The following is a 12022-nucleotide window of genomic DNA, read 5'->3' as shown; positions in this document are numbered from 1 at the left end:
TAAATAAGATTAAAAAACGTCTAATATTTATTATTCAAGCTGAGAGTCATAAAGTAGTTAATTTAGTGTCATTATATTTTTTTTATATTCCCAAAATATATATATATATAACTCTTACATATCTACTCTCCTCTGCCGGATTGAGCTCATTCACACTGGTATAAGTGTTATTTGTTTGTTGTTGTGATATTATCTGATTGTTTTAGAAATGAATTTTTCTAATGCTCGAGTTCATAAGGATATAGAGTTTTTACTGTGTGCAAGGCGAAGATCGATTGATATGTGTCCGGAATTGGTATTCATCATGTTACATTGGTTGTAGGAAACAGAGGCCCACACATTATTTTCTAAGTTCAAGTTAATGACATATATATGATTTTGCGTTGTGGTAGTTTTTAACTTGTGATACTGTCTCTGATATTATTTTAGAAATTATTTTCCCAAAAATTCCAAGCTAGTATGTAGAGAGCCAACATTGGTTTTTATGCTTCAGTAGTTTGCAGGATTGTCGTTTACCAAGTGCAGGTTTTCTATTGTGGTATTGATCTATGATGCCAAGTTTAGTGGGTACCTGGTATTGCTTTGTCCCTGCTGGTAATGCGTGTGATAGGTTACGTGCTTTGCTGAAGCTGGGGGGCAGCACGTATCTGGAATGGCTAGGCCCGCGTGCATGTCTGACACAATCAGCTGAGTTAGATTACATATGACAATTAGTGCTGCTGTGCTCTACAAATTATAAGCTCACATCATCTTGAAACCCTGTGTTAACCTTTAAAATTTTGATCTTAGCTCTAATCAATCTCTCAATACTTCATCTCTGAGGGTATCTTTGTAAGTTTGGGTTCTTGAAGTTTTGTTGTTTCATTGATTCAAACTGTTAAGGTTTTTAATCTATCGGTGTGTATATCTAATTCTGTGTTCTATTCACTTGAGACTGCATATATGTCAGTTGAGCTTACTGTAACAATTTTAATTACATTTTCTTTTGAGGGCAGTCTCAAAAAGATTTGCATAAAAAGCACCATAATACTGCTGAAGGACGTATCAGGATATGGTTTGGGATAACGCAAATTATGAACTAAACAGATCGCATACTTACTGAAACAAGAGATGCCTCAAAGGAACTCAAAACCGGAATCCATATGGTCAGATCTTCAGCTTATTTCAAGTTTTCAGGTTCAAATTAAGTTGGATGGCATTATATGTCGTTTACTGATGTTTTATCTTGTTAAAAATTTCTTCTTATGTATCTCTTCATTTCTAGCATGTTGCAGAGATACTTTATGAAAACCAACTTGTGATGACCATGCAAGGAGTTGAACATGGTACTGTCACATATCTTGAGAAAATCAAGCTACTACAAGACAATCTGCTAGCTGTTCATTCTGATTGGGTACGAACGATGTTGTAAATGGCGGGAGGCGGCGGCGCGGCGGGAAGCGGTTGAATTTTTTTAATTATTATAAATAATCATATATAATCATGCAAAGGACTATCAAGTAAGCAGCATAATGAAAGGACTACCAAGTCTATCCTTAAACTTCCATCAATAATCTTCAAAATAGGGATGACAGTTTCCTCTGTTTTGAAAGATTTGTTGATGTCTTTTTGGCTTGTTTAAGAGCACCCAATAAAATATCATTGAAGGTTTCTTGTCACCATCAACAAGACGTAATATGATGTTTCATCCTATAAACTTCTTCTTCAATAAGCCTCTTACACAACTTGCATATGATCCAATCTTATTACTCTTTATTATACACCACCCAGTATTCGCAAACAATATTATTAGGTTTTGGCTTAAATTCTAACTCCAGTTGTTTATCTTTTTCCGTCATTGATCTTCAACAATAAAATAATTAATAATAAGGAATAAAAACAAATTTGATTTTTGAAATCACAAAATCTGAAATATTATAAAAAAAGTATGTTAAATAATATATATGCAATGCCTAACCTAAAGCTTCTTGCTTATGGTGGCGGTGACCGTGGCTGACAATTTGTGTGGTAGACTTATGGTTGATAGTGAGGAGTGAGAACCAAAAGTTTTTTAAAAAAAATAGAAAGGGAAGTGTGATTTAAACAAATACGGTTTTGAGTTTTAAAATTAGTTTACTTTAACTAGATTTTTAAAATTTGTTGACTACAATTTAAAATTTTTGACTGTCTCACCTAGCTTGCTTTGCTCACCGCCTCCACCCACTTCGACCGCATGCCCACTGCTCTCGACCGTCTGCCCATTGCCGTATAGCTTGGGTCGCCTAAAACAGTCATCTCATGCGTAAACAGGGCGGTCGACCGCCATTTAGAATACTGATCGGGTGCATGATAATGTGGTAATCTATAGAGTGTCTCTTGAGCTACCAACCGAGCTCTTATTTTGAAATAGTCATCGAGCCAAATATTTCCTTAAAATTTTAAGTCCTCGTTCTCGTCTGAATTTTTACCATACAACTTGAAATCTTCAAATCTTTTACTTCAAATTTATAATGCCTTTTTTCAGGTTGATTTACTTTCAAAAGCTGGCGTCAAAGTATCTCCCTGTCCTGCTGCTGCTATGCGCATGCTTGGATTGTGGTATGGCTTATTACATAAGACTATAAAGAAATGCAATAAATAACATAAGATGTTAAATATGGTACAGTCTGACCATTTTGAATGATACAAATAACTAGTTACAACGGTTTAATCATGTAAATTGAATCAACCCAACATGAAAATATACTTGAACTTAGTGTAGTCAACTGAAAGAACTTTGATTGCTTGAGCATTTTATCTTAGTTTACACAGTTAGTAATCTCTCTCACACACAAATTTCAACTCGAAATTCATAACATGCTCAGCTAATAAAATAAATTTCCATGTTATGCGATATATAGTAAGAAACTGCATCAAATAGACAGTGAAAGTTGCCTTTTGGATGTCGTGGTCCTTCACAAGCTTTATATATATTCTACCTCTTGCCAATGCCAGAAGCATGAGTTCGGGCGTAGCCCCTTAGAGAAGGTGACTGAGTGAGGCCAAAGGGGGTGACAGTGTTATTCTGGTTTGTAATTTTCTTTTGTATTCTACGTCTCGCAATGCACCCACGGATCCATGGGGTCACGTCCTCACTAAATTTGATCATTATGAAGAAGATGATACGGTAGATGATGATCATGCTGAAGAGAACACTCAGGTCGATCCATTTCGATCGGTTCACATCAATCTGGAACACGTTTTCTAGAATATATTCTCCTGGAATCTTGGGAAGGTCGGGCGTCTGATTGTCGAAAATCAGGCCTTTCAGATCATTTTGATATTGCCCCTGTTAGCATTTTCAGGTGTCAGATTAGCTAAAGTTAAAAGAGAGACATTACATTTATGGTGTTTTGTTTACCTGCAGAGCCCAGAAGTGGAAACTTATGTAAGACATTGGGTAACGCCAGAAGGGCTTTGGGATATCGTTAGGGAGTCGAAAGTAACCGGAGACGAGCATAAATATTCCCTACACACACAATGCAGAACATATAACCTGTCAGTTGAGTCTATTTTCTGTTTTTGATGGAGATCAATAACCTTTAACTTTGCGATAGTAGTCTAGTATAAAAACCAACCTGGATTCCTGCACCTATGATGATTCCCATGAGGAAATTAGGAACAACACTGGCAATGGCCATCATAAGGCTCTCAACAACCGTGACACTCGCGTAAAGACACAAGACGAAGAATAGATAATGTGAAAATCCGGGGTGGAGGCGGACCATGAAGTAGCACACGGTGCCGGAAATAAAGGTGATCAGTATGAGAAATGGCATAGCAGATAAAGTATTGCTGATCACGAAAACACCCACACCATAATGCCCATTAAGCCTTTCCCTTTGGAAAACCTGAGGTAACAAGACATAACAAGTGATTTAATTTCATCATCTTCTTTTTCTACATACAAGAATCAATTCACCAATCTACATACCTTCATGTCTTCGACAAACGAAGGAAACCCGCCAATGGACATGAAAGTCACGAAACCAAAGACAAAAGATGCACATGCACCTCTAGCCTGTAAATTCAACAGGTAAATGTTGCAAGACTTGGACTAACTTAAATTCAGAGGAGATAAGTAGTAGTTTAAGACTATTCAAAACGCATCGGGAAATAAAAGTTACCAGGATCGAATTGTATCCAGTTCCCACGTTCAAGTAAATGGTTCCAATGCAAATAGTGACCACGATGTAGATGACAAGCCTCAGCCAGTAATAGCCGAAATCCCTCGACATATTAACGAAAGAGCGTTTGGTTAAGGTAAATGCCTGCATGAATAAACTGGCCTGGCTCCCTCCAGAATCCAGCACTGTTCCAGTCTGCGATTATCACATATCATAGCAAGTCATATTCAAATCAGATTATATAATCTGATGAATATGGATCAACTCAGACTCAAACAAGTGGGAAAATGACACTCACAACTTTGGACATCCCCTCAATCTTCTCTTTTGCTGTGTAACTGTACAACGAGGTACGATAAGAGTCTATAAGTGCACGGATTGCTTCGTTTGTTGTCACTCTGTCCAGAGGATCGTCGTTCGACTCAAACTGATTGGACAAACATGGGAAAGAGTAGTCAAGAAAGGATTAAATGACAAAATGCAAATGTAACAATCAGTTACACTTTCTATTGTTGAGTGATGCCATGAACTAACACATGAATTCTCGCGAATTCTTGAAAGTGTGAGAGACAAATGTCCCAAGTTCTATATATAAATAACAATGTTTCTTGAATATCAAAATCTTGCTTCAGTATAGTTGATCAGTTCATGGCTTCAACTAAGAAATTCAAGTTTTTAGTCAGTATAGTTAACTGATAATTAAATTATCAAGAGCTGGAAAAGACGTACCAAACATCAGATTACAGCATGATTATTTAACAATCACGCATCTATCATATGAACCAAACTCAGCCTAAGTACGTACTTGGATTAGTCATTTCCAATCCATGTTTCGAATATATAATAGCTGTTTAAATAGTAATTATAAACAATTGGATGTCTTCCATATCCATTATGTAAGTCATTCCTCCAATCAAATATCTTCTTTCGAATCAAATTGTTTCGTCGAACTTGCGAATGGACTTTTTTTTTCATTTTGGATCTTGAACAAAATGTAGCTCGCCTAATTTAGTATCTAATGTGAATTGTGCTTGGATGTAAGTGTTGTGGGAAATATTTTTTTAGCTATTAATATTTAATTATTTACAACATTTATCTTATTTATAAAGGCTTTGACGTGCAAAATTTTACCTTGATAAGTTTATCGACTTTCTGAAATACGAAAGATCATCTCATTATGATAAAGTACAATCAATTCAAACTTACTGGATGATGTTACGAGTTGCTAATATATAGTGGCGTTTGGGGTGCCTAAACATACCTAAATATTATATAACACTAGTGAGGGTTGGAGTGTTTGCAAGAAGACGTTCTTCAAAGTCAATGACTGAATGTAATATTTGATATATCTTCCGAATTCAGTTATCTTGTATATATGATATTAAATTCTTGCCGTTGTTTTATATGCTCTCAAAAATTCAACGATTACCTTTTTGTGCATATAATAATTCTCCAATCATACTAGTTAATGGGAAAATTTACAAAAAAACAAAAAACAAAAAAAACCCACACTAATATTTGAATTAACAAATTTTAGTAAAAAGCATCCATATCATAACTATAATCAAAATCTAATTTCGTATTTTACTGAATTGCCACGAGTTAATTTAATAAGGTATGTGTTGGATTACAATTTACAACTTACTTTCAATGGAAGATTTTAGTTTGCATTCCTAGATTTTTTTAAAAAAAATAGAAAGAAGTATATTTACAAACTCTATGATTTATAGTATAGCTTTTAATCCACCTTCACCACGCAAGCAGATGAATGTAAAGTAAAAGAGCAGTGGCAAGAATTGTATACCCGCAGTTTCATGGATCCTTTCAGAGTTGCTTTAACTTTATCAAAATCAGAATTGATGCAGCGGAGAAAATGGTCAGATGGGTTTCGGAGAGCCGGACATGGGAAGCCAGCTTGTGCAAAAAACTGCAAATTTAACACTCCGAACGTGAGATTTCTAGTTAGTTCGACCCTGTCTTGCGATCAAATGGTTATAGGAGGGGCCAAATCAATTTTTTATCTGATGAATGGATGAATACGTGAGAAAATGTACTGTTTCGGGGAATTAATGAAGATTTCTTGCCTCATAAGCTTCCGAAGCTTGGCCAAAGTACACTGTTTTCCCACCAGAGAGCAAGTACAATCGATCAAACAGCTCAAAAACCTCACTGCTCGGCTGGTGAATGGAGGCGATAACAGTGCGCCCGTCTCTTGACAGCGCTCGTAGTGTTTGTGTCACAAAGAATGCCGATGCACTGCCACAAGAAAGATACAGATTTAATGAGATTCATTAAGAAAATATGGGATCAAGAAGATATTTTGGGTGGTAAAATTTGGGAACTTTGATCACCTGTCGAGTCCACTGGTTGGCTCGTCGAGGAAAAGCAATCTTGGCCTCATCAGGATCTCGATTGCGATGCTGACCCTTCTCCTCTCTCCGCCACTCACGCCTCGCAAGTGCCAGTTTCCGATGACAGTGTCCGCGCAGTCTTGAAGCCCCATCTCGACTATGGTGCTCTCCACTAGCGCCCTTTTGTCCGACCAAGGCATTCTATCCGGGAGGCGCAATCGAGCCGAATACGAAATCGTTTCTCGGACTGTCAAAGTGCCGATCAAGTTGTCATCTTGAGTAACATATGCCTACATTTGCAGCAGACGAGTTCATTCTGGTAACTATCTTTTCTTTGGAAACAAAAACATCTCTTTTTATATGAAACTTTATAAACATAGTAGTGTAATAGCAAAATCCCCAGTCTTGACTGTAAGGGAAGTACAATCTTTAAAACCTTGGATCAAAGAAATCAACTTCAAGTTACATAGCAAAGTAATCTACTGGAACTTTGAACTCTATTTCGAGTTGTGTAACTGTATTATACTTGAGCAAGAAAGAACACAAATGGGTGTCGAAATTACTTACAGCAGTCCCGAATGACAGATTGGCCTTACGGCCATTGAGCAGAATGGTCCCGGACATGAACGCGTTGGCCGCAAGCCTGCCGGAAAGCGCATCAAGAAGAGTAGACTTGCCGGATCCAGACGGCCCCATGAGCGCGGTAAACGTCCCCGGCTCGGCATAACCCGAAAGCTTCTCCAGAACATTCTGCGTGTCTCCATTACTCAGAGTCACCACCACAGTCAAATCCTTCCATGTTAGCCTCGCCGAAACATCGCCCACGAACTCCGTATTCGCCTTCTCCTTCCACAGGCTCTCGCTCAAAGGGCTCAACCCCCCCACTATCATCCCGTTACCATGCGGCTTACTCGACTCGATCTCCATCATCACATCCTCCACCTCCGTGCTCCGTGTCGCCGCCATTGTCCGTCCCACTCTTCTATATATATATCCCAAGCTCCAGCAATGAGGTGTTATATATATATGTTATCAAACAACGACGCAAAAAACTCGTGAATTTGACTGGGGAAGCAGGAGTTCGATCATGAACATGGACCGATAATGCCAAAACCCATTCCCACGCAAAAAGAGCCGATCAAGAAACGCAACTGTAACACCACAGACAGCTAATTAACTTGTACTGATTTCCACCAAAAAAACCACCCTTTATTAGCCAAGAAAAGACCCCAACAACGTTGAATTAATTCTATCCCTTTCTCCATGGTTATGTGCACTGCCATTAATGGTTACAGGTGGGTGTTGGTGTCCGCATTGAATCCACACCGCCCCTTTTGAATTTAACCTTTGTAGTTGGTTAGCACATAAATTGTATTGCATGCCCCTGCGTTGCGTACATACGCATATGTCAAAATCTTTATTATTAGGCCCTTATCTCTATCATAGGGTCCTGTTTAACTAATTTCTTACACCATTCTGATCACTAATTGAACATCGACTCAATCCCTACTTCCTAGTTGTTTTCATCATCTGAGAAAAAATTTATTTTACTTTATGTTGATGTAACGAAATACCGGTTAAGTCGATCCTAACATAACATATATAATCTTATACAGATCCAAAAACTCTAATTCATTAGGTTTTGTCCGAACGAAAAGATTTGAAGCTATATATTTCATATCAGTAGTAATCGTCGTATATTTTTGGATTATCCATAGCGTTTGACATATCTTTATTGTGATTCTTGCATATGTATAGTATAAATTATATTTTCTACATACTCAATATTTATGTAAAATAAATATATTTTTACTTATTTCTTTATTTAATTTTGTGTGAATTTTCCTCAAAGTCGGTTTTACACTTTATATAAACATATATTTTTTTGGCATTAAGTTATCATTTTCTTCTCCAACACGTTGTCTAGGTAGGACTCTTTTGATGACAGTTACTTTTCTAATACATAAATTGAAGTTTTATTATTAATATTGGTGTCCCTATTTGGACATTGACACAATCCCTACTTCATAATTATCGTAAACTAATTGTTTTGCAACAGTATCATTAATTGGACGTTTGACACAAATCCCTATCTCATAATTATATTGTTATCTGTTTGAAATTTGTTATTGTTACTTTATGTTGATCCAATGAAATACCTTCCTTGTATATTTTTGGATTATATTTATCAGATCGTCTCACGCAGCTTTATCTGTGAGACGGGTCAACCCTACCGATATTCACAATAAAAAGTAATACTCTTAGCATAAAAATTAATATTTTTTCATGAATGACCCAAATAAGAGATCCGTCTCACGAAATACGACCCGTGAGACCGTCTCACACAAGTTTTTACCTTTATTCCATATATAAATAACCCATTTGGTATATCATTATTGTTATTCATGTTTGCTTTTGTACGATTTTTTATAACTAATTTGAATTATATTCAAATAATAATAATATAATCAATTTAAAAATTAATGAGATATCACACTGCAATTCAAAAAGAAAAAAAGCACATATCAGAACACGAAATTTGTCTCTATCATCACATTACTAGATTACTCGAGCACATATTATATATGTTTGAAATATATTTAATAATTATGTAAAATTAAAATATTTTTAACTATTTTTATTTAATATTTAATTTGATTGAATAAATTTTTTTATATTTTAATAAAATTTATATTTTTTCGATTTTGTCGATTAGTATTTTTAATATTTGTCTTTTTATATTTCAAGTATCATGATTTATCGTAGTTTGATGATTTGTTAAAACAAACATTGATTATGTCTATGATAATCTAGAAACTAAATAGTATATTTATCTATTTTAAATTGATTGTGTTAAGAGTAAATTCTTTTTCTGCAGTGTTTGACTAACTCTAAAAGTGTAAGTGTACCAAGTATTGATATTAATATAGTTATTTCAATTTTATGTTCAAAATTTTATATTTATATCCAATCTAATATAATTTGTTCTGTAATATCATATGTAGATTCCATATTTTCAATATTTTATACCGAATTTTATCCGAAAAATAATTGTAGGCCAAGAGAGTGCAAAATTTTTGTTTGTGTGAATTTAGGAGTAGATAGGAAGTTTTAGTATTACAGAAACTGAACACAAGTTTAACTATGATATTGATAATTTAAAAGCAGCTCTCCCTTTTATCGAACATATTTTATAGACACAAGCTATCATTTTCTACTCCAACACGTCTCCGGTTTAATAGTTATTTTTTTTAAAAAAAAATAAGTCGAAATTTTATTATTATTATTATTATTGATATCCCATAAATGAGCCTATCAAAATTAGGTCCAATCCAGATTTTGGACCACAGTTCCATCTCAGCCAAGGTAAAAGGCTCATGACATGCACGGATATTCTCCTATAAATACAAGGTTTGAGTTTCTATTTGATTCATTCACAATATTTATTTTTAGCAGCAACTTTAGCTGCTCTCTCATTCTACTCACAATATCTGACTTGAGCGTCGGAGGGACTACGTCAGGACACCCTCCATGCCCCTTTCTAACGATCTCCCTCATGATTTCAGGCCTAGAATAAATTCGAGGTCTGCACTCGGACTAGTATCACCTGCTGGAATCGAACCTTAAATTTTGAGTGAGTATCAATAATATTTATTTGTTTGGTTTCTTACTTGTTTTGTGATCAAAGACTCAGAGCCAATCAATGCTTTTTTATTTGCGTGATGAATTTGGAGTTTCTATTTTTAGTAATCCAAACATTAGATTACTTTACTCTTAGATTGCATGTTGGCAGATGAAACTGTGAAGGAAATTTCGTTTTCTTTGGCACAATGTATTTTAATGGTGTCCCAAAATAATTTCTATAATAATATCTCATTTAATATGTACTATCATAATTCACAAACCAGATAATGCTCGGGTACGACTCCATCGAAAAATAATGTTCAAGCGATAATAAAGCTATGCATACTGCTTCATCTTCAAACTATTTTGCGGATTCACATCATTTAATTAATTTATATAGACAAACTATCTAATAAATTACCCAATAAGATGATCTAAAGTTTTCAAATTATTAAATAAATTGTTATGATTCATCTTATTTGTAGAAACACAGTATAATTAATTCTTTTATGATAGATCGAAGACTGCTAAGGCTATATAAAGTTATGCTCTCCAAGACACAGAGAATAACACAATATATACGTGAAACATATTCTAGATCTCTCTCATTCTCCCATCTATGACAAAAATAAGGTGATCGATTCTCTATTGCTTTGGAAGATCATAACTACAACGCTAGATCAATCAATGGATTTGGGTACGCGTTTACTGTTATTTATATTTTTTGATAATTCGATATGAATTTTTTGTCTGTTATGATATGGATTCAATCATGTGATTTATAGATTTAATTTTATTACATATCTAACAAGTGGTATCGAAGTCATGTTCATGTTGAATTATGAGAATTATGTTTATCGATTGATCGAAACATAAAATTATGTAATGATATTTTGTTTGTTTGAATAAATAATATGTTGTATATTTGAATAAAAGAACCAAGACTTACTGCTCCTCTTATGCTTTATTTCAAAATTAAACTTATTTATAATACACCCCGAGGTAGGATGCATGATTGTGCTAAGTACTGTTGAGGGAATATATGTTAAGAATCATTTGTTGCGACTGTGTGGTTAATATGTGAGGAACAGTTAGTAAAATCCGGTGGATATAGCTCAATTGCATTCCGTTCAAAGAGATAAAATGTTTAATTTATCATACGGAAGTATGATGAACTATATATATACACACATATATAACCCTCACATTCATGATATATAGACGGAAAATCTTTATTTCTATATCTTTAGATATATTTGATAGGTATAAAAACGTCACCGCATAAAAAAAGGAGCTCAAACAAGATTTTGAATTTTTTTTATATATAAAACAGAGATTTTTAACTAATTTTTGATGGACACGAAACAAAATCTAAATGAAAATAAGGTTAAACAATTTGCAATTTCTCCAAATGAAGATATTTTAATATGGTGGTAAGAATGAACGAATTACACGTAAGTTACCAACCAACTAATTAAATTTATTTACATTAATTACGGTGGGCAAGAAGTGTACTTCACACTGAATTTTTCAATATTTTGTTAAACAATAATCGAGCCGTGATTTCCCTTCAAAACAATTTTAAAATAATATTATTTTTTTAAAAAAAATGTCGAAATGATAAAATTATTGTAATTTTGCCCACAAAAAAGTATTATTTAATTTTTTACCCACTTGATCAAAATTTCCAAATTTCTTTAATCTTTTTATTATCTAATAAATAAATAAATATTGAATTTGTCCTTACTGCTTTAATAAATTTTATATGAGAAAGAAAACAACTTTTATTTAAGAATTCATTTATTGAGGACAGTTTGCAACATTAAAATGTATATTATAATGCTGTGGAGTTTTATAGATAATTGCCGAACATGAATGAAGCAGCTACCTAATACGTCCGAA

At 34.3% G+C, this 12022-nt stretch overlaps 1 protein-coding gene across 1 annotated transcript; it reads right to left on the bottom strand.

Annotated features, from left to right (window-relative positions):
• Nucleotides 1-2737: 2737 nt before the first annotated feature.
• LOC140964326 (ABC transporter G family member 11-like) lies at nucleotides 2738-7746 on the bottom strand. The gene is made up of 10 exons (XM_073423998.1): nucleotides 7064-7746; nucleotides 6497-6786; nucleotides 6230-6401; nucleotides 5950-6072; nucleotides 4444-4572; nucleotides 4146-4340; nucleotides 3953-4039; nucleotides 3597-3869; nucleotides 3380-3487; nucleotides 2738-3307 (listed from the first exon to the last, which is right to left on the bottom strand). Exons 1-10 carry the CDS (start codon nucleotides 7460-7462, stop codon nucleotides 2954-2956), a joined length of 2130 nt encoding a protein of 709 aa, XP_073280099.1. The 5' UTR covers nucleotides 7463-7746; the 3' UTR covers nucleotides 2738-2953.
• Between the last annotated feature and the right edge of the window lie 4276 nt (nucleotides 7747-12022).

This window comes from Primulina huaijiensis, chromosome 18 (assembly GCF_012295235.1).
Source record: "Primulina huaijiensis isolate GDHJ02 chromosome 18, ASM1229523v2, whole genome shotgun sequence".
NCBI lineage: Eukaryota > Viridiplantae > Streptophyta > Magnoliopsida > Lamiales > Gesneriaceae > Primulina > Primulina huaijiensis.
The sequence above is the reverse complement of the archived record's forward strand: the minus strand, read 5'-3'. Positions and strand labels throughout refer to the sequence as shown.